This window comes from Apostichopus japonicus, chromosome 3 (assembly GCF_037975245.1).
Source record: "Apostichopus japonicus isolate 1M-3 chromosome 3, ASM3797524v1, whole genome shotgun sequence".
Taxonomy (NCBI): domain Eukaryota; kingdom Metazoa; phylum Echinodermata; class Holothuroidea; order Aspidochirotida; family Stichopodidae; genus Apostichopus; species Apostichopus japonicus.
Window position 1 is genome coordinate 27,306,516 of NC_092563.1, and position 24,367 is coordinate 27,330,882.

The 24,367-nt window shown below is 38.8% G+C and overlaps 1 protein-coding gene across 2 annotated transcripts in view; it reads left to right on the forward strand.

Annotated features, from left to right (window-relative positions):
- The window catches only part of LOC139965702 (uncharacterized), a 151,458-nt gene that overhangs the window by 3,755 nt on the left and 123,336 nt on the right, over positions 1-24,367 (forward strand). The window contains exons 3-12 of one of the 2 annotated variants that reach the window (XM_071968345.1): positions 1,410-1,556; positions 4,644-6,492; positions 6,890-7,260; positions 7,448-8,164; positions 9,061-9,195; positions 9,768-9,973; positions 10,835-10,937; positions 11,145-11,384; positions 12,965-13,162; positions 13,892-14,074. In XM_071968345.1, coding sequence (XP_071824446.1) covers positions 1,410-1,556; positions 4,644-6,492; positions 6,890-7,260; positions 7,448-8,164; positions 9,061-9,195; positions 9,768-9,973; positions 10,835-10,937; positions 11,145-11,384; positions 12,965-13,162; positions 13,892-14,074 — 4,149 coding nt within the window. Of the gene's footprint in view, positions 1-1,409; positions 1,557-4,643; positions 6,493-6,889; positions 7,261-7,447; positions 8,165-9,057; positions 9,196-9,767; positions 9,974-10,834; positions 10,938-11,144; positions 11,385-12,964; positions 13,163-13,891; positions 14,075-24,367 lie in introns of both variants that reach the window. The other variant, XM_071968344.1, reaches the window with a different exon arrangement.

A 24,367-nucleotide genomic window follows, 5' to 3' on the forward strand; every position in this document is an offset into this window, starting at 1 on the left:
GTTGTACAGTACCACTGTGTGTAGTTAATGTTAGGTTGTACCTCTGTGTGTAGTTGGTGTTAGGTTGTACCTCTGTGTGCAGTTGACCAGTGTTAGGTTGTACAGTACCTCTGTGTGTAGTTAGTGTTAGGTTATACCTCTGTGTGTAGGTAGTGTTGGGTTGTACCTCTGTGTGCAGTTGACCAGTGTTAGGTTGTACATTACCTCTGTGTGCAGTTGACCAGTGTTAGGTTGTACAGTACTTACCTCTGTGTGTAGTTAATGTTAGGTTATACCTCTGTGTGTAGGTAGTGTTGGGTTGTACCTTTGTGTGCAGTTGACTAGTGTTAGGTTGTACAGTACCACTGTGTGTAGTTAGTGTTAGGTTGTACCTCAGTGTGTGTAGTTGGTGTTAGGTTGTACCTCTGTGTGCAGTTGACCAGTGTTAGGTTGTACAGTACCACTGTGTGTAGTTAATGTTAGGTTGTACCTCTGTGTGTAGTTGGTGTTAGGTTGTACCTCTGTGTGCAGTTGACCAGTGTTAGGTTGTACAGTACCTCTGTGTGTAGTTAATGTTAGGTTGTACCTCTGTGTGTGTAGTTGGTGTTAGGTTGTACCTCTGTGTGCAGTTGACCAGTGTTAGGTTGTACAGTACCTCTGTGTGTAGTTAGTGTTAGGTTATACCTCTGTGTGTAGGTAGTGTTGGGTTGTACCTCTGTGTGCAGTTGACCAGTGTTAGGTTGTACATTACCTCTGTGTGCAGTTGACCAGTGTCAGGTTGTACAGTACCTCTGTGTGTAGTTAGTGTTAGGTTATACCTCTGTGTGTAGGTAGTGTTGGGTTGTACCTCTGTGTGCAGTTGACCAGTGTTAGGTTGTACAGTACCTCTGTGTGTAGTTAATGTTAGGTTATACCTCTGTGTGTAGGTAGTGTTGGGTTGTACCTCTGTGTGCAGTTGACCAGTGTTAGGTTGTACAGTACCTCTGTGTGTAGTTAATGTTAGGTTATACCTCTGTGTGTAGGTAGTGTTGGGTTGTACCTCTGTGTGCAGTTGACCAGTGTTAGGTTGTACAGTACCTCTGTGTGTAGTTAGTGTTAGGTTGTACCTCTGTGTGTGTAGTTGGTGTTGAGTTGTACCTCTGTGTGTGTAGTTGGTGTTGGGTTGTACCTCTGTGCGTGCACTAACTCTGTACATGCACTCTAATTTGATGAATCTGAGTGATGTGATTAGAACATTTGATCACTCCAGAAGTATAATACTGTCTGAATCCGGGTAGAAAATTTGAAACTGGGTAACAGCAGTGCCGCTAGCATACCTGAGTACTCGGTGCAAACAGTGTGCAATAACATTATGCAACACAAATATAACTGTTGTGATCTTTGTGTCAGGATTCATCATCTTGCAAGTTTTCTCTGTTCTGTTTCCACAGGATGAAGGTGACTTCACTGTTATTGCTGCTGGAGTTGATATTCTTGTGAAGTATGGAGTCAACTTACTGAAATCAAAGAGAAACCCAAACTGGAGGTCCATCAAAATGTCAAACAGTGTCTTTATGAATAAAGTAAAGCCTCTACAGGTAAATAACCTAACTACACCATGAGTAGCAGGCATAGTAAATAAGGACATACTGGGGGTAAGCATGGGTCAGGGTAGAAGGGCGCATTGGGAACGAGTCCCTGCCTTGCATTGTCTGTAAAGAATCCTTTCAGAAAATCTTGTGTGGTTGTTAGTCATGAAACAACAAACTCTTGTTCCTAGTCACCAAATTCATGTTATGATAAATGGTGTTGTTAAACATGTTGGGGTTTTGCAGCAGTCACTCTTTTGATAATATAAATTGATATTTTTTATCAACTCTAATACCATAAATCAGAGAATCTCCCAACTAAAGACTTCTTTAATAGGAAACAAGCTGGTCATTATGCAGATTAATGCACCAAGTAAGGCCCCTTAGCTATAAAGCTGATTAATGGAGGTAGAAATTAAGAATTAGCAGAATGATCTAGATAAATATGCAACGCCCAAACCGCCCATGACATTAATCATTTCAATGTTTTTTACCTATTGTTTATATTTTGTATATATTCAATTACCATATTAGCCAACACACATTTTACAATATCATCCAGCATGCACGGTCTATGAACAATCTTTTGTGATAAGGGGCATGCACAAATGGGGATGGTGGGGGAGGGGGGGGGGTGGAATTGATTGCTCCCTTCTACCTTCAACATATAAAACTTTATGCCTCTGCCTAAATCAGTTGAGGGAGTGGGTGCTTAATTTGGACCATCCACCTTTCAAATCCTTGGCATGTTATTGTATCAGGCACCATAGGTCTTTCCATGTGAGTATGTATGACTATGTATTCCCAAGGTTCCCTATGTAGCTACACTAGCTATGGGGATGTAACATTCAAAATTGCACAGTGTAAAGTCTAGTTAGTGTTTGAGCTACAGTAGGTCTGTGTGCTAGAGTACAATAAGTCTTTGTTGTCCTGCCGAGTTGATCATGGTGTCTCTGGGTACACAAAAGCCATTAGAAAATATATATCTGATTTTGACCTTTGATCTGTGAAGTTTATATGCTTTAAACTGTTTACTTGCATTTTTGTGTATGTGTCATGTTAAGATGTACTTGCCGAGAAACAATATATGTGTGAGCTACATGACTTGCACACAATGTTTTTATGAAAGATTTATTGACAGTTTGCTGACCAGCGTTTTCTTGTAAATTTTATGATTTCTAATGCAAAGATGGTATACTGTAACTAGCTGAACTCTTCTCTGTGATTAATTGTGCATGTGATGTCCCTTTATTTTAAGTCACATACTGTAGTACACTGTTACAATGTATATGAATTCTGTGAACCAAATCCAGTAGGATGGTGCATAGATCTACAGATTGCATACATGACATCATCAAAACGCTCATCATTAATTACCGATGAGTACAAATTAAACGTAACTGCTAACAAAACTTTATGCACATGTGTGGTCGTTGAATCCCATCCGAGCCGAAAATTTTTGTTTTACAAAATTTGAATTACTGTTGATAGTTGTGACTGTCAAGTGTCAAGTTACAATAACATTTGACAATTTGACAAACATGATATAATCAAACTGCCATGTAAAATCATAAACTTGACAATTGGCACTTTAAAAACATGATATTTGTTGTAAATGACATCATTAAAGTGTGCATCATTATTTACCAACTAATTAACTGCTAACAAATTTGTATTCACATGTGTGGTTATTGAATCCCATCCTAGCAGAAAATCACTGTTTCCCAAAATTTTAATGAGGAAGTTGTGACTGATCTCTGTGTTCTATATGAGAGTCAATTTTATTAACGGATTGTAGGTAGCTGTTGATTTTAGCAACATGTACCGTACTCTTTCAACAAATTGATATTTGTAATAAAATTGCCAAGTTTCATTAAATTATTTATCTTGTCAAATTTTGCCAAATTGTTGAGTTTTAGAGTTGCATTAATTATGACACTAAATTATATATGTCAAAAATAATAATAGATATTGAGTTGACAACATGTCAAAAACATCACAAGTGTCTAGTAGTCTATTTGGACTAAAGTAATCAAATGGTGGAGTTGTTTTGTTATGTCATGAATGGCACCCTTAACATGAAAATTTACAATATATCAAAATAATATGTTAACTTAATAATGGTTGAGTTGTCAAGTTACGCTAACAATTGACAATTTGACAAACATTATATGTAAAATCCTAAACTTGAAAATTGACACTTCAAACACATGATATTTGTTAACTTGCAAAGTTACGCTATAACGTAACATCCTGAAAAAAGTGTCAATTCGTCCTGTTGTTTATGCATATGTTTCACCATTGTCTATTAACATCTGCAGTATGATGCTTTCATGAAATTCATCTGTTTTAATATGTATTATCTGAGCAAAAGAGAAGGTGATTTATCTTCATTCTACAGCACAGTGGCTATACATACTTCTGAATATCGTACTGGTGAAGTAAACAATACCAGGCACTTGTCTAAACTTAAGGAGTATATCAATAAAACAAATCATTAATATTGCTTTGATGTTCAAACTCGGGCCATTTTGTGATGTTTGAAGATCATTTGCCTTTAAACACTGAACTGAAACTACTGTAGAACTTTTGCAGATTACGTTGGCCTAGCAATGCTGCACAGCGGAAATTCCATGATCTAAAAATAGACTTCATAAGGATGTAAGATACATGTTCTTGAGCTAACCACAGTTCAACAGTAGAAGCAAAAACCAGTACACAACAATGCTATGTGGAGTGTGCAAACAGGTACAAACTGTACTGTAAGTAATCTGTAGGTGAAGAAAGGGTACCAGTAAAAAGATTTTAATAGTGTGACAAGAACAATCAAAGGTCATTTCAGAATAAACAGTGATAAAATCAAATGCAGTCATTACAGAGTTATGCTACACTCTACACATCATACTAACATCACACCAACCCAATGACATTACCCTAACATATGGAACTCTGTATAGAAGCAATCAATGGAATCACACATCGTAAATTGTTTTTTCCCCAAAGAAATTTGATGATCAAGGATAAATGGGATTTTCTGATGTGCAGTTGCTGGACTTTTGACAATGGTTTTCTATGCTTTTTTTGTGTTCATTCCAGGGTCATGGTGAAGTTCTAACAGCTCTTGGGTATACAGAACGTAATGCAACCAGTTACGACTTCCCCCAGTCATGTGAAAGCCCTGACCTGAAGAAAGTTGCTGAGGTCACAGCAGATCTCTTGATTCTGCAAAAGGAATTCTCAGAATTTTGTGCACAGACTCACAAAAACAGGAATAGCTTTTTAACCAACTTTTCTAACCTTAAAGTTGGTGAGCCAAGGCCTGAGATTATGCGACCAACCGATCTGAATAGTTCAGCTCTTCCAAATCTACAAGATGTCACAGAATCTCCCCAAATTTTCCTTCCTCCAGGTGAAGCAAAGGTATCCAGCCCAAGAACACCTGTTCCGGCTCCACGTCGAAATTTACCCCAATCTAGCACCCCTGACAGAGAAAAAGTTGCTGAATTTCCTCCCAGGACACAATCAGAGGTCAAAACATCCCAGACTGATACATCTAAGAAAATACGAGTTCCACCTGCTGGCAATGAAGTTCTGCAATCTGTAGATGGTACACTTGTAAAGTATCCACACGTTAGATCGCCAGGACATGTCTTACCAGAAGATGCCTCTGACATTGTGCCTTCTGTTGGAGTCATCAAGTTTCCTCCCAAGACGGCATACGGCCATGAGAAAGGTGATGAGGTATTTCCAGCCTCCCAGACTGAGACACCAAGATGGCCAGCTACACTGACACACACTAGTCAATCTGATACAGTTGTTCCAGTAAGAAAAGCACCTCCTCCTCCAAAAACAAACCAAACTAGCAAGTCAGACCAACTGATGAAGCCAGATGATTTCCTTGGGACTCCAGGTTACTCAAGGGTGCCGAATGTCTCACAAGGAGGAACAGAGCAGTTAAGTACTGAAGGAAACTCTCATCAATCTACAGCTAATCATCCTCCAAGAGATATTGAAGTGAGTCATCAACGTTGCGATCTTCATGGTGAAAATGAAGCAGGTGATTTTGTGAACAGACCTTCGGAACCAAACCAAGCTCAAGGGGACAATCAGCGGATACCACTTGAGAATAATCCATACTATATGAACTTTTCTGGTCCTCCACCTATACCATCCAAGTCCTTCAAGCAAAGACAAGAGTTCTCAGACACTACTAACCACCCTGTTGGCCCTCCTGAACCACATTACCAGCATGTTCAACAGATATCGAGACCTCCACAACAGGATATTGAGTGGAATTCATCTCAAGGTGGACAACACATGGGGAATCCTCCCAGGTTTCCACAGACGATTCAGTCTCATGGACACAACCATGGGAATCATGGAAAAAGGCCAGGAACTCAACCCACGCCACTTGCTCCAAGATTTCCAAATCAGATGAAATCTCCAGAAACTGACAAATTGCAAATGATACCTCCAAGTTCCCAACACCAGCAAGCTGGAGGAGGTCCTAGAGTTCCATTTCAAGAACAATTCTACAATTCTGGCCCAACAGGAGGATCCACATTCACTGGTGGTGCTCCAAGGTTTTCACCTCAACATGGCACTGGGAAAGATGTTCCCAATTTTCATCCAAATTTACCCCAACAAGATACATTACGAAACTTGCCTTCAGGTTTCCACGGCTCACAATCTGCCCAAAGAATGACTGGCTTCCCACAACAACAGAAATTTGAAAACAACAGACAGAAGCCAAACATGCCTCCTGGAGCACAACCAACACCATTTGTTAATGCTGCAATCTTTCCACCACAGTTTAACATTGGCAAACATGATCAGCCTCATCAGGTCATTTCTGCTGGCCAAGGCTCAAATGCACCGCTAGCTTCTGATCATAACAGAAACATCAACCTGTCAAACTCTGCAGGATCCCAAAGATTAGAAGAAGGTAAGCACATGCCTGGAAGCAGACTTGCAGAGTTTCAGACCCATGTCAATTTCCAAAGTCTCATTAAAACTAATGCATAAATGCAAAGTTTTGAGAGATAAAAAAGCATGGTAAGGTGATGTCTGCAAGGAAGCAACTGGCAATTTTTCATTCAGTTTATTCCACTGCTGCCACAATACACCTTCCATATAAAAAGGTTTCATCTGTTAGTTCCTTCTTAAACCCTCTGTTCCACAGATTATGCATCTTCTTGACCTTTTTATGTTAAATTCATACCACAGAATTGTGCAATGTATACTACCACCTACTAAATTAAGGTTTTCCGTAAAATAGGATCATATCCAACATGCATTAAGTATGATATGTGGCTTTTCTTATTTTTTTTGTGCTCACTTAGTTCCTCTCGAAAAGTGTGCAATGTGCGAAGGCAAACCAGGGATTATTCATTGTGATAAATGCCAGAGTGCCAGGTGTGAATCTTGCGATAAGAGATGGCATTCACATCCAAAGAGGAAAACACATCAGACTACCCGCCTCATCTCACACAAGGAAGTTCCTGCTGAAACTACTGCCAAGGAACAGGTACCAAAGGAGAGGCCTTGCTATATCTGCGGAGAAGAAAACATAATTGAGACCCATTGCAGAACCTGCTCTGATTTCTTTTGCCGAGAGTGTGACGATAGATACCATCGCAAAGGTGAAAGATCGATGCATGAAAGAGAAACAGTTGCACAAGCAAAAAGGCCTCCTGTGTTTGAACCTGCTAATGTGAGTAGAAAATCATTACAATTGATATTTCTATTGTCATGTTTGTTCAAATACCTTCTTTAATTTAAAATAGCTGTTTGTTCTCTATATAGTGTCAGCTTTGGAAGGCCAGCTCACAGTCAAGCAATGGGAAGTCCAATATATGCTTCTTTGTTATTGAAAAGTCTTCTCACTGTCTCTTGTTTAGGTTGGTGAGAAAAGGACTCCTTCCCCACAAGCTGGAGCAAGACCAAAGGTGGCATCTGGTGAGATATACAACCGCAAGAAATCACCAACAGAAGAAGATGTCCGTAGAACACCCACCCCAGTCCTGAGTGAAAAGCAGGTCCTTGAAAGTCAACTCGAAAATCTACTGCTGAGAGACGTCGACATCTTAGAGAAGATAGACGATTTGAAAAGAAAAACTCAAGGGAATACATCATCTGACATTGAAGCTCAGCTAATAAAAGAAGATAAAATACTGCAACATCGGCACCAAGAACTGACAGATCAGATTAATGATGTTGAAACCAAACTGCTTGATCTGGATCGTGGTTTTAGGAGAGCTGTACATCAGGAACAAAACCCAGTTGGGAGGGATCATGGAGCACCACCACGCCAGATTCCAGGGGTCAAGCCTCGTCCAGCAGAACAGAATGCCCCCCAAGTTCAGCATGGACCGGCTGTAGTTGTCAAGAGATGGAGATGTGAACACTGTACTTACTTGAACGAGGCAAGTGATGGAAACATATGCACAATGTGTAGCAGGACGACCACCAGTCCTCAGATAGAGGAGCACGTTACAGAGTATCCTGTGACTATCATCAGAGCTGAGGAGGTGATGACACAAAGTGGCCCTCCACATGGTCTTGAGAGACCCCTGCCAAGGACAATGAATGCACCCGAGAAACGCCCCGAACATGAGGTATGATAAATCTTGCTAAAGATAACCTTTGGGCCTACAGCAGGTGATATGAGTTTCTTACGTAAAGGTGGCTGGTTTGGCACCAAAACATTTTTACTTTAGACTTAACCTATAATATTACTCTATAATAATATCCAGCAACAGTGGAGCAAGAACCCAATACTAAAAAGTATGTTAACTACAGTTTGATCTCTTGGATTAATTTGTATGTATTTTTTTTTACATTTCAACTGTTGCCACAGAACCTGAAAGATAACCAAGTTGAAGTAACTAATGAATGAAATCATCTTTGCTGCACCCATTAGTTGTGACAATGGATGGAATCAGATGATATTAGAGTAGCTGGTTAGGTTTGCTGTTTCAATACCCTTTGCATAAAATGGTAAACACAGCACCAGTTGCAACATTTATCTTTCCACAGAGAGATCTGTTCTTGCATAACTTGATATGGGATACATCAAAATCAAAAGCAGGATAACTTAAATAATAATAATAACTTTTCAAAAAATCATAATATCTCATTTTAAATCATTGATTAAACATTGGCAGAGGTCAAAGTTCACCATGGAGTTTAAGGATTTCATCAACCCTAATCTGGTAAGCATAACAACAAGTTACAGAATTTTACTGAATGTCAAATGTATCATGTGGATCCTCACCACCGTTCCAAGATATGATATCATTCTTGGTGTAGGTCTGGGTTCAAATTATCCATAGTTCTTGTTTTAGCTTCCTGTTTACTGTACATATCAGTGTTATAGAGCTATGGTGGTCAATTCAACAAAGCAAGCAAACTCAAAACCTGTAAGTGTAGCAAATTGTGCCCCAGATACAGAATGTTGTTGTATATCTTTACCAGTAATGCGATGAAAATGTTTGATTGTGATCTATAGCAGCCAAGATATGAAACCAAGGAGGAAGAGAATGCGAGACGTACTAGAGAAGAGGAGCAAAAAAAACGAGACACAGAAGAAGTGAAAAGCCAGCAAGAGCAGGAAAATTTAACCCTGCGATTGTTGATTATGTATAGGGTAATTTATTTTACTGATTTCTGTCGGGAATTTCTTTACTTTCTTCACTGAATTAAATAATTGTGTTGTGCCCAGCGAAAAAGATGTTGATAGAAGATTTTTATTCATTTTTTGGGAATTTTTTTTCTTTCATTACATGTACCTCATTTATTTTAAGGATTTAAATAAATTACTCATTACACTTAAACACTGTCATAAATTCTCACAATTTCGAAAATGTATTTTGTGTCTCCTAATGATGTTTTTGGTGTCTTGTTATAGGCAATGACAATTTCACCAAGGGGCTTGCTATCTGTGGTTCATGTTGAAAGTTTGAAGAATATTTTTTGGTTAAGTTACTAGGATACGTAAAATAATGGATTAACATGAACCCTGCAGCCGATGCCATTTTCAATGTAGCCTTAAAGGAGCATTGCAGAGGTTCAGCATGCTATAAAATTGTAGTTTATAGGAAAATTGATTGCACTCCCATTTTATGGTTTTTCTTGGACTATGACATGTCAAGACTAATGAATAATGATAGCATAATGATTACGAATAAATTAAATAATTTTATTGTGACCTTTCTTCAGAACAAAGACAATTTTAATGCCAATAATGAGGAACGTTATTCACTGGAAGAAGTAGCCACTGCTTGGGCTGTTATGGAACGTGATGGTACCATGAACATGCAGCCCGTTGAATGGTTGGACAAACATTTAAAGAAACAGCTTGAGCTGTTTGGTGGAGATGTCCTCAGAGAATTTTGCAGAAGATACAATTTGAATCCCAAGGAATAGTAAGTCAACGTTGGTATTATGTTAGAGTATGTCTTATAAACTGATGGACATTTCAATGACAGGTATTTAGTTGTGATTTTGATCTCATTTAATTATATATATGTGTACATCCTCATGCTCAGACATCCTACCCAGCCTAATATGAATGACCTCTGTGGCACTAGATGAAGAATTTACCGTTTGAAACAAAGTGTTTTGTATGTGTTGCAATTAGAAGCTTTAAATCTTACATAATTGGCTGTGGTATGTAGTCTGCTCGCAAGAAAAATACATTCCATTTTCTTCCAAATGAATCTGCAATCTGATTCAGTCCAGGAACCTATTAAATGTATAAGTACAGTCTATTCAGTGATCAACATGTCGCTAATGCCAACAACTACGTTGCCTAACATTCAGATCTTGCAATCAAAACTGATCATCCTCTAAGTCCTTTAAGTTTGCTAATGAAATCATCTTTCTTTCGATATAGAAACAAAATTTTGGAAATTGCATTGAAAAATTTAAACTTACCATCATCATATCATCATATTGACATTGGGGTATGCTAGGCTTCATCTTGGAAGCAAGTTTTACTATCTGTGCACATATGTTATATCCAACAGTGACAAATCCTACACTACTACAAAAAAAAATATAATTTTTTTTTTTAAATGACTTCAATTATTGCTGAAGATATCATGTGCCTGTGTAGGCCTGTTGTTTGCTTCTTGAGTAACATTTCATATTCTTTCTTCATGCTGACTTTAATACAAGATCGGAAAAAATGTTAATGTGAGTTGGCTTCTTTTAAATTCTGTGTCACCCAAAGGAATTCTTAAATATCAAATCTATAATCATTATTTTCTTCACTATTTTATCAGTCATCAGTGGATTCCTAAGGAATATGTCCACCCAGCTTGGTTGAAAAATGATGGATTACGAGAGAAAACAGCAGATGAGTGCCTGGCTCTTCTCCAGGAGAAGGTACTCGAATATTTTCATTTTGAAGGCACGATTCTGTTAGTAACCTTAGGAGGATCTTGCAGTAATGTCCTTGGCTAGTTCATATGTCATGTTGTGTTCAAGAGGGACAGAGTGTTGTGCTTACAAATCTTTTCAATTGGAAATTTCACTCTGAAATTATCATATAAATTATGCTCAACAATGTACTGATTTGTGTGTGTATTCAAGGTTAAAGATATCTGTGCCGAAAACCCTGATGTTGATGATGAAGAACATGCTGCAAAGTTGCTCCTTGAGGGAGGATTTGATTCTGACAATCTAAGCTGGGGGCTTCAATTGAGTGCAGCTGAGGAGAAACAAGATGAAATAGACGGCTGGCTCGGGAAGATGTGGGATGTAGCCTACAGTGTTGAGGGCGCCATTGAGAAAATTGAGAACAGCATGCTAAATGAAGCTGACAAGAAAGAGGTAAGATGATTCGTACAAGAGTTTTCTATAAAATAGCAGAATTAGGCCCATCAACAGTATTAGACTGATCCAGTGGAGCTGTTGTCATGGCAGTGTGTATGGCTGCCTGTTGATCTGTCTGTCCATCCATAACAAGTTGTCGAAGTTGTAACATATAACAGCAGATGACAATGTCATCAAGAAGAGTAGGACTAAGGTACTTAATTTGGATCCATGAGAGATATCATGCAATGTCAACTCTACCTAGGTGTCACAGGCCTTGATTTATTAAATTCCAGGAGAGTAGTAAATTGCTCTCCTGGGACCAACTATGCATTCAAAATCGCTCTCCTGGATGAAATCACCATCGTCTTTCTTGTCTCCTGGGGGGTTTCAGGAGAGCGTTTCTCTCTCCTCAAAATATGCAGTCCCAATGCAGGCCTAGTAAGTGCTATTTATCATGGCATGAAGAGAAATAGAGTATATTATTTTGAACTCCGGCAGTTGAGTTGTCTTTATTTTCTCTCTAAACAAGCAATACAACGTATTACTATTTAGAGTGAAAACAATATCATTTGAAGATTTTAGATGATAAATGTACATAGAAAATATTGGTATAGGCTCCAAATTTACCTATACTACAGTTTGTTAGGCTGTAAGTTTCACATCTCCTTGTTACTATTGGGAGCGAAAACACTATTATTTGAAGATTTCGGATGACACATGTACATACAGGCTCTAAATTGCCTGTTTACATGACAATGTGCAATATCATGCAATACGACTTGTTCTTGCATGTAGTGGGGCGTGCACTAATCGGCACTGCTAAAAGTTACAACAGTGTATTCACTGACGAAAATTCAGAACGCAACCTCCCGCTTGTACATACCTGTTGTGGCTTACACTGTATTGTTGCCTGTATTGCAGCCATACCGGAGTCTGACTGATGCATACGTGACTCATATAAACGTAACAATGACACAATAAACTGTACAGCTCCAGGTGGTTCAGATCGGAATAACTGAAGATATTCTGAATGTTGAAACGAGTGATCATACGCAGAGCCTGTGGATTGTTTTTACTTTTCATGATGTGAGGTGCGCAGTTTCATTGCTCTCCTTAGGGATTTGAGGAGAGTAACATTTAGGAGCGCTGTGAATTGCTCTCGCGGATCAAATTTAAGGAGCGCAGAGGAGCGTGATTGTGCTGGCGCTCCTTATAAATCAAGGCCTGGTGTCAACTTGTTTCTTCTTCAACTGTTCCATCATGTCTCAGTCAAATTCGCTGAAATAATTTTGTTTTGGACTAAGAAATTACCATTTTTCTTATAATTTGTCAATCTATTCACTGCATATCATGGTTTTTAACAACTTCTCCTCTCTATCACAAAACCATAACTCCTCTATTCTCTCTCCTGCTTATCCCCCTTCTCTCCTTTCCTCTCGTCCTTCTCCACAGGTTGATTTTGTGTTAATAAGAGAATCATGGCCCTTGATGGATGTTTATATGGTTTTATAACCACCATGAGAGGGTATTTTTAACCCTTTTCTTTTGTTGACTATTTTATGTCAGTTGAAATATTTTTTTCATTTTATCCACAGAAAATTCGAATGATTTTGATGGCCGAAAAAAAATTGGTTTGGGCAGCCGTGGACACTTTCTTCCGTTTGAGGTATAAGGAAAACCATGAACTGGCAGAATGCTTGGATGCAGTGGAGTCATCTGGAGGGGATCTTCTAAGGGCTAAAGACTTCTTTAAAGATTGTTCTCTTTGCTTTACAACATTTGTCAGGAGCCAGGTAACAACCTTCTTAAACTAACATTCCTTTTCAGAGAAGACAAACTGAGAGAAAATTTGAACTGTGTATTGGTGTGCCAATTGGGGATATAGGTGGGCCTTGACTTAGACAAATTTCTGATCTGGACTGTTCAAGAATATCTCTTAAATGAAATAGGATATACATGCTGGTTCACTGTTCACATTTAAATGCTACAGAGTGGTTTTCAAAACAGTGGTTTAATTTCACTTTCCTAGACTATGCAAAGATGATTTTGGGACAAAAGCAATATTCTATTTATCATTGACCATTCACAATATCTGCGTTCTTCAAATATTGGTCAGTGAAAGTAGCTAGGTTTATTATCAAACATGAGTACATTAAACCAGCCCCTCACAATAATTGCAAAAAGAATGACTTTCAAATGAGAGACATTTGTGGTCTCAGATAAATCTTCCTATGTTGCTACATTTGTGGTCTCAGATAATATCTTCCTATGTTGCTTCATTTGTGGTCTCAGATAATATCGTCCTATGTTGCTTTAAATATTTCATGAAAAGACAAGTTATGGTGGAGATTTTCGTGTGTTACATTGTACGGGTGAGACAAAGCATGTAGGTTTGGTATCGGATTGTTAATAAAGAATAACAAATGTATTGTATTTTAAATCCCATTTCAAGTAAAATGTTTAAGTTCTTCTTCCTAATTAACATGGCATTGTTTGATATATGTCTTTTCTCATCTCTGCAGCTCATTGGGATTCCATCTTGCCAGTGCCATATCTGTACTGAATGCTTCACTCAAAATTTTACACTGCTGGCTAAAAACACACCATGCGTGTACAAATTTGCTTGTCCATCTTGCAATGAGCCTAAGCTTAAGGAAATTTCCGACGATGAATTTCACCAATATTTTACCTATCTGGGAATGTTGGTAAGTTCATTTTGAATCCATTATATCTCACAGTAAATTTACTCCTTTCATTTCACATTGGGGTCACAGTTTTTATTATGATTGGATACATCCCCTGCTAGCGGTGACAGTAATTGGCTGATTGATATATCCCTTGCTCGGGTGACAGTCTTTGGCTGATTGGATATATCTCCTGCTCGGAGTGGCAGTCTTTGGCTGATTGGATATCCCCTGCTCCGGGTGACAGTCTTTGGCTGATTGGATATATCCCCTGCTCCGGGTGACAGTCTTTGGCTGATTGGATATATCCCCTGCTTGGGGTGACAGTCAGACAGTCTTTGGCTGATTGGATACATCCTCTGCTCGCAGTATCAGTAATTGGCTGATTGGATATATCCCCTGCTCCGGGTGACAGTCTTTGGCTGATTGGATATATCCCCTGCTCGGGGTGACAGTCTTTGGCTGACTGGATACATCCCCTGCTCGCAGTGACAGTAATTGGCTGATTGGATATATCCCCAGCTCGGGTGACAGTCTTTGGCTGATTGGATATATTCCCTGCTCGGGGTGACAGTCTTTGGCTGATTGGATATATTCCCTGCTCCGGGTGACAGTCTTTGGCTGACTGGATACATCCTCTGCTCGCAGTGACAGTAATTGGCTGACTGGATACATCCCCTACTCGCGATGACAGTAATTGGCTGATTGATATATTCCCTGCTCGGAGTGGCAGTCTTTGACTGATTGGATATAACCCCTGCTCGGGGTAACAGTCTTTGGCTGATTGGTTACATTCCCTGCTGGTAGAGTCAGTCTTTGGCTGACTGGATACATCCCCTACTCGCAGTGACAGTAATTGGCTGATTGGATACATCCCCAGCTCTGGGTGACAGTCAGTGGTATGTTACAGCGAGTAGAGAGGGATACACTTAATGCGCTGCATGTTTTATTCCTAGCCAGAGGCAAAGAGAATCTATTCAATGTGGATGTTGTGTGTGTATGCGTGCGTGTGTTTGCGTAAGGTGGTTTACGGGGACCCGCATGTGACAACACACCTTCGCTATGGGGACTGTGAACATTGTGGGGACCTGTATCAGGTCCCCATAATGTTTTGCTAATAAAAAACTTATTTTGCATGTTTTAGATGAAAATAAGGATTTTTAATTTTTTAAAATTTTTTCTTCTGTCTTGAAAATTTTTCAACACACATTGTGGGGACCTATGGTATTTTTGAAGAGCGCCCCCCAAAATGTGTAACTCTATGTACAAATAGTATACAGAAAATTCAAAAGCCAGGCTCTGGTTACCAAAGCCACATTTCAAGGGCGCAGGCTGGTGTTAGCCTGGCAAAGAGGGGGGATGCCTTTTTTCAGGAAAGTGGAACTCGGTTTCAAAGAGCAAGTACATGTATTTACTCACATCATTAGATCCATCAATTGTATAACCGGCTTAGTGTTGGATAGAGCTTTTAGTATGAAAAGGAGTTTTTTTAGGGGTTTATAAGAAATTTTTAGTGCAGGGTGGGGTGGGGTGGGGAGGGGAGGGGGCATGGTGGCAATAATGCAAGCACCACTTTTGGTTGGCAAGCAGTGTATGGAGAAGGCTGTTGCTAAAATATGATCCCAGATTGCATGAAAATGGTATGTACTTCCCAACATTGTTTGCATCTATGCATTCTTTTGTCTGGGAGTTCATGTTTTAGAAGTTTACACCTCCATAAACAAATATAAATAGTTGGAAAGATTTCACTTAGGCTTACTAGTAGGTAATAATTGTGAATTGACCATTTGTCAATATCAATATACAAAAGCATGATACAGCCTCCTGAAATAGTAGCCATAGCCTGTATATGCTGAAGGTAATCCATACGGGGGATTTTGTCGTAAATTAATTGTTAGAACTCTTTTTTCTTCAAGGTTACAGAATAGCCTATGTAATAATATAAGAGATTTTCATAGTTTAAATACTCTCTTTCACCTAAATTTGACATACTCCTTAAGAGTTCTGTACATGCAAGTACAGAATTTATTGAAAACAAGTTCCAGGTATTCATGTATGACGAATTCAGATAAAGCATATTTTGAGTATGGACAGAATTTGGCACCTGAGCCATCTAGCGATTCCTATCAAGATCTGTCAACTTGTCACAATCCTAAACTGGTAAGTATAAATTTTATTGCTTCAGAACTATATCTGTACAAGTAATGTTGCTGTTGTAATCACTGTTTACTTTTTAGCAATTTAAAATTACACTTTAGAAGTTGCACAATGATGACTACTATTTCTAATAACATGTTTATGCTATTTATGCAGGCTTCATGCTAATTGGTAAAACCTGCAGTTACAATTGGTGGCAGATATATACTTTACATGATTGGCATAAAAGCTTTGTATTCATATAGGCTCAATGGGAATATAAGATACAACAAAATAGAACAGAGGTTCGGTGGTTCTGTGACACTCTACTAGGCAAGAAATTGCATTCCTTCCAACCGAGATAATTTGTTTTTATTTCACTTCAAATTGTGCCATATATACGGTTTTCTGTAACACTTTAATGACAAGTAGTGTTATATGCTATGATGATTGCTCTTCACCCTGGATTTGATTCCAGCAGTTGCAACTCCTATTGCTTAATTAATGTGGTATTATTTATCTTAATCCTAATTGCCCTCATGGAGATACAAGGAATGTACAACAGAAAGTTTGTAATATCTTGACATGGACATTTTCTTTATTTCTTCATATTTAGATCAAACAACTTCCACATCATCGAGGGAAAAGGAATTTTTTGTTCACTATAGATAGCTAAGGCAAGAAGCAGGTAAGTTCAGGGCATGCATACTACTCCGTAAATATGCATCAAAGTAATGCATTTACATCCCAGAGAGTATAACATTTTTAATAATATCAAACAATTCAAAGCTTTGATGTTACTCTAAAATGGTAAACTGTTTAATCTTGAATAAGGTCAGTGTAGAAAATTACCTTGTCTAACTTTTACCCGCTACCTCCCATATGTGAAACCATTATGTTGGGCAAGGGGGGGGGGGATGGTGAGGGGGCAACTGGGAAAGCAGGTATGCATGTTAGCGCTGTCATTCGCATAGCATATTTGAAAGCATAGGATTTTATGTGAAGTCATCCTTGTTGAATGGGATGGAGGGTCGGTGGGGGGGGGGGGGGGAAGGGGTGGATCCAAGTGACTTGGCTGCCCTCTTGGACATAATTTGCTTTTATCCCTGCTACATAAAGTTTGATATGTCTTGAAAATTACAGACTGTACACTATCACACTATCTAGCTCATTGCATGGGGCAGTTGGTGTCGGTTACTATGGAATCAGGTACCGTATACAGGGTTAGACCTCCATAATGCCCTAATATTGTGATATTATGTCTAAATAATGTTTTCATATCATTCCACTAGTTGAGTGGGAATGAGGGGTGGTTATGATTGGAAAGCACCATTAAGAAAATACACTGTTGCATATGCTACATTCATACAATTTGATATATCTCAGAGAAAATATGGTTGAACACTGTTGTGGTTTTCTCATATTGTTCCAGAAAGATTTTTTTACCATTTCCAACAGCATAGATTAAGGTGATGTATATTAAATGTAATGTAGAATGTCTTTTTTTTCAACTATTAGGGTCCCCATAATGTGTGTGAGAATTTAATGAACAGTCTAATATTAATTTTTGACCATCTTATTTCCACCGTTTCAAAGTTTCGATGTCATTCCAAATTGGTAAACTGCTTAGACTCAAATACATCAGTGTAGAAAATTACCTTGTACAACTTTTACAGGCTCCACCTATATGTGGATCCATCATGTGGTGCAGTTAGGGGTGCGGGGGGCGGGGGTTGCTGTGGAATGCAGGTACATAGGTTTGAGATCTCATTAATATCAAATATTTGAAAGCATAGGATTTTATGTGTATTCATCCTTGTTGAATGGGATGGAGGGTGGGGAGGGGTGGGTCCAAGGGGCTTGGCAGGAGACTATTTGCTTTTATCCCTGCTAAATAAAGTTTGATATGTCTTGAAAATTACAGATTGTACACTATCTAGCTCATTGCACAGAGCAATTGGTGTGGGTTTCGATGGAATCAGGTAACGTATTCAGGGTTATAGACCTCCATGATGCCCTAATATTGTGATATTATGTCTAAATAATGTTTTCATATCATTCCACTAGTTGAGTGGGAATGAGGGGTGGAGATGATGGGAAAGCCCTGTTAAGAATATACACTGTTGCATATGCTACATTCACACAATTTGATATATCTCAGAGAAAATAGGGTTGTACACTGTACTGCAACTGGGAAAGCAGGTTTGAGCTCTCATTAGGATCAAATATTTGAAAGCATAGGATTTTATGTGAATTCGTCCTTGTTGAATGGGATGGAGGGTCGGTGGGGGGGGTGGATCCAAGTGACTTGGCTGCCCTCGTGGACATAATTTGCTTTTATCCCTGCTACATAAAGTTTGATACGTCTTGAAAATTACAGATTGTACACTATCTAGCTCATTGCATGGGGCAGTTCAAGGTGTGGGTTACTATGGAATCAGGTACCGTATACAGGGTTAGACCTCCATGATGCCCTAATATTGTGATATTATGTCTAAATAATGTTTTCATATCATTCCACTAGTTGAGTGGGAATGAGGGGTGGTTATGATTGGAAAGCGCCATTAAGAAAATGCGCTGTTGCATATGCTACATTCACACAATTTGATATATCTCAGAGAAAATATGGTTGTACACTGTTGTGGTTTTCTCATATTGTTCCAGAAAGATTTTTTTACCATTTCCAACAGCATAGATTAAAGTGATGTTTATTAAATGTAATGTAGAATGTTTTTTTTTTTTCAACTATTAGGGTCCCCATAATGTGTGTGAGAATTTAATGAAGTCTAATATTAATTTTTGACCATCTTACTTCCACCGTTTCAAAGTTTCGATGTCATTCCAAATTGGTAAACTGCTTAGACTCAAATACATCAGTGTAGAAAATTACCTTGTACAACTTTTACAGGCTCCACCCATATGTGGATCCATCATGTGGTGCAGTTAGGGGTGCGGGGGGCGGGGGTAACTGTAGAGGGCAACTGGGAATACAGGTACATAGGTTTGAGATCTCATTAATATCAAATATTTGAAAGCACAGGATTGTATGTGTATTCATCCTTGTTGATTGGGATGGAAGGTGGGGAGGGGGTGGGTCCAAGGGGCTTGGCAGGAGACTATTTGCTTTTATCCCTGCTAAATAAAGTTTGATATGTCTTGAAAATTACAGATTGTACACTATCTAGCTCATTGCACGGAGCAATTGGTGTGGGTTACTATGGAATCAGGTACCGTATTCAGGGTTAGACCTCCATGATGCCCTAATATTGTGATATTATGTCTAAATAATGTTTTCATATCATTCCACTAGTTGAGTGGGAATGAGGGGTGGAGATGATTGGAAAGCCCTGTTAAGAATATACACTGTTGCATATGCTACTGTACATTCACACAATTTGATATATCTCAGAGAAAATAGGGTTGTACACTGTACTGCAACTGGGAAAGCAGGTTTGAGCTCTCATTAGGATCAAATATTTGAAAGCATAGGATTTTATGTGAATTCATCTTTGTTGAATGGGATGGAGGGTCGGTGGGGGAGGGTGGATCCAAGTGACTTGGCTGCCCTCTTGGACATAATTTGCTTTTATCCCTGCTACATAAAGTTTGATATGTCTTGAAAATTACAGATTGTACACTATCTAGCAAATTGCATGGGGCAGTTGGTGTCAGTTAGTGTGGAATCAGGTACCGTATACAGGGTCAGACCTCCATAATGCCCTAATATTGTGATATTATGTCTAAATAATGTTTTCATATCATTCCACTAGTTGAGTGGGAATGAGGGGTGGTTATGATTGGAAAGCGCCATTAAGAAAATACGCTGTTGCATATGCTACGTTCATACAATTTGATATATCTCAGAGAAAATATGGTTGTACACTGTTGTGGTTTTCTCATATTGTTCCAGAAAGATTTTTTAACCATTTCCAACAGCATAGATTAAAGTGATGTATATTAAATGTAATGTAGAATGTTTTCTTTTCAACTATTAGGGTCCCCATAATGTGTGTGAGAATTTAATGAAGTCTAATATTAATTTTTGACCATCTTATTTCCACCGTTTCAAAGTTTCGATGTCATTCCAAATTGGTAAACTGCTTAGACTCAAATACATCAGTGTAGAAAATTACCTTGTACAACTTTTACAGGCTCCACCCATATGTGGATCCATCATGTGGTGCAGTAAGGGGTGCGGGGGGCGGGGGTTGCTGTAGAGGGCAACTGGGAATGCAGGTACATAGGTTTGAGATCTCATTAATATCAAATATTTGAAAGCACAGGATTTTATGTGTATTCATCCTTGTTGAATGGGATGGAGGGTGGGGAGGGGGTGGGTCCAAGGGGCTTGGCAGGAGACTATTTGCTTTTATCCCTGCTAAATAAAGTTTGATATGTCTTGAAAATTACAGATTGTACACTATCTAGCTCATTGCACGGAGCAATTGGTGTGGGTTACTATGGAATCAGGTACCGTATACAGGGTTAGACCTCCATAATGCCCTAATATTGTGATATTATGTCTAAATAATGTTTTCATATCATTCCACTAGTTGAGTGGGAATGAGGGGTGGTTATGATTGGAAAGCGCCATTAAGAAAATACGCTGTTGCATATGCTACATTCACACAATTTGATATATCTCAGAGAAAATATGGTTGTACACTGTTGTGGTTTTCTCCTATTGTTCCAGAAAGATTTTTTTACCATTTCCAACAGCATAGATTAAAGAGATGTATATTAAATGTAATGTAGAATGTTTTTTTTTTTTCAACTATTAGGGTCCCCATTATGTGTGTGAGAATTTAATGAAGTCTAATATTAATTTTTGACCATCTTATTTCCACCGTTTCAAAGTTTCGATGTCATTCCAAATTGGTAAACTGCTTAGACTCAAATACATCAGTGTAGAAAATTACCTTGTACAACTTTTACAGGCTCCACCCATATGTGGATCCATCATGTGGTGCAGTAAGGGGTGCGGGGGGCGGGGGTTGCTGTAGAGGGCAACTGGGAATGCAGGTACATAGGTTTGAGATCTCATTAATATCAAATATTTGAAAGCACAGGATTTTATGTGTATTCATCCTTGTTGAATGGGATGGAGGGTGGGGAGGGGGTGGGTCCAAGGGGCTTGGCAGGAGACTATTTGCTTTTATCCCTGCTACATAAAGTTTGATATGTCCTGAAAATTACAGATTGTACACTATCACACTATCTAGCTCATTGCATGGGGCAGTTGGTGTCGGTTACTATGGAATCAGGTACCGTATACAGGGTTAGACCTCCATAATGCCCTAATATTGTGATATTATGTCTAAATAATGTTTTCATATCATTCCACTAGTTGAGTGGGAATGAGGGGTGGAGATGATTGGAAAGCCCTATTGAGAAAATACACTGTTGCATATGCTACATTCATACAATTTGATATATCTCAGAGAAAATATGGTTGTACACTGTTAGGGTTTTCTCCTATTATTTGAGGAAGATTTTTTTACCATTTCCAACAGCATAGATTAAGGTATATGAAATGATAGTTAATTTTATTTTTGTTTTCCACTTTTAGGGTCCCATTATGTATGTGAGAATTTAATGAACATCTACCATTAATTTTTGACCATCTTATTTCCACCATTTCAAGGTTTCCATGTCATCCCAAATTGGTAAACTGCTTAGACTCAAATACATCAGTGTAGAAAATTACCTTGTACAACTTTTACAGGCTCCACCAATATGTGGAACCATCATGTGGAGCAGAAAGGGGGAGGGGAGGGGGGTAGCAACTGGGAAAGCAGGTTATAGCTCTCATTAGGATCAAATATTTGAAAGCAAAGGATTTTATATGAATTCATCCTTTTTGAATGGGATGGAGGTTCGGTGGGGGGGGGGTGGATCCAAGTGACTTGGCTGCCCTCTTGGACATAATTTGCTTTTATCCCTGCTACATAAAGTTTGATATGTCTTGAAAATTACAGTTTGTACACTATCACACTATCTAGCTCATTGCATGGGGCAGTTGGTGTCGGTTACTATGGAATCAGGTACCGTATACAGGGTTAGACCTCCATAATGCCCTAATATTGTGATATTATGTCTAAATAATGTTTTCATATCATTCCACTAGTTGAGTGGGAATGAGGGGTGGAGATGATTGGAAAGCCCTGTTAAGAATATACACTGTTGCATATGCTTCATTCACACAATTTGATATATCTCAAAGAAAATAGGGTTGTACACTGTACTGCAACTGGGAAAGCAGGTTTGAGCTCTCATTAGGATCAAATATTTGAAAGCATAGGATTTTATGTGAATTCATCTTTGTTGAATGAGTTGAAGGGTCAGTGGGGGGGGGGGTGGATCCAAGGGACTTGGCTGCCCTCTTGGACATAATTTGCTTTTATCCCTGCTACATAAAGTTTGATATGTCTTGAAAATCACAGTTTGCACACTATCACACTATCTAGCTCATTGCATGGGGCAGTTGGTGTCGGTTGCTATGGATGGAATCAGGTACCGTATACAGGGTTAGACCTCCATAATGCCCTAATATTGTGATATTATGTCTAAATAATGTTTTCATATCATTCCATTAGTTGAGTGGGAATGAGGGGTGGAGATGATTGGAAAGCGCTGTTGAGAAAATACGCTGTTGCATATGCTACATTCATACAATTTGATATATCTCAGAGAAAATATGGTTGTACACTGTTGTGGTTTTCTCATATTATTCCAGAAAGATTTTTTTATCATTTCCAACAGCATAGATTAAAGTGATGTATATTAAATGTAATGTAGAATGTTTTTTTTCTTCAACTATTAGGGTCCCCATTATGTGTGTGAGAATTTAATGAAGTCTAATATTAATTTTTGACCATCTTCTTTCCACCGTTTCAAAGTTTCGATGTCATTCCAAATTGGTAAACTGCTTAGACTCAAATACATCAGTGTAGAAAATTACCTTGTACAACTTTTACAGGCTCCACCCATATGTGGATCCATCATGTGGTGCAGTTACGGGTGCGGTGGGTGGGGGTTGCTGTAGAGGGCAACTGGGAATGCAGGTACATAGGTTTGAGATCTCATTAATATCAAATATTTGAAAGCGTAGGATTTTATGTGTATTCAACCTTGTTGAATGGGATGGAGGGTGGGGAGGGGGTGGGTCCAAGGGGCTTGGCAGGAGACTATTTGCTTTTATCCCTGCTACATAAAGTTTGATATCTTAGAGAAAATAGGGTTGTACACTGTACTGCAACTGGGAAAGCAGGTTTGAGCTCTCATTAGGATCAAATATTTGAAAGCATAGGATTTTATGTGAATTCATCTTTGTTGAATGGGATTGGAGGGTCGGTGGGGGGGGGGGGGTGGATCCAAGGGACTTGGCTGCCCTCTTGGACATAATTTGCTTCTATCCCTGCTACATCAAGTTTGATATGTCATGAAAATTACAGATTGTACACTATCTAGCTCATTGCATGGGGCAGTTGGTGTCGTATACTATGGAATGAGGTACCGTATACAGCGTTAGACCTCCAAATGCCCTAATATTGTGATATTATGTATAAATAATGTTTTGATGTCATTCCACTAGTTGAGTGGGAATGAGGGGTGGGGATGATTGGAAAGCCCTAATCAGAATATATATGCTGTTGCATGTGCTACATTCATACAATTTGATATATTATAGAGAAAATAGGGATGTACACTGTTATGGCTTTCTCCTATTGTTCCAGAAAGATTTTTTTACCATTTCCAACAGCATAGATTAAAGTGATGTATATTAAATGTAATGTAGAATGTTTTTTTTTTCAACTATTAGGGTCCCCATTATGTGTGTGAGAATTTAATGAAGTCTAATATTAATTTTTGACCATCTTATTTCCACCGTTTCAAAGTTTCGATGTCATTCCAAATTGGTAAACTGCTTAGACTCAAATACATCAGTGTAGAAAATTACCTTGTACAACTTTTACAGGCTCCACCCATATGTGGATCCATCGTGTGGTGCAGTTAGGGGTGCGGGGGGCAGAGGTTGCTGTAGAGGGCAACTGGGAATGCAGGTACATAGGTTTGAGATCTCATTAATATCAAATATTTGAAAGCATAGGATTTTATGTGTATTCATCCTTGTTGAATGGGATGGAGGGTGGGGAGGGGGTGGGTCCAAGGGGCTTG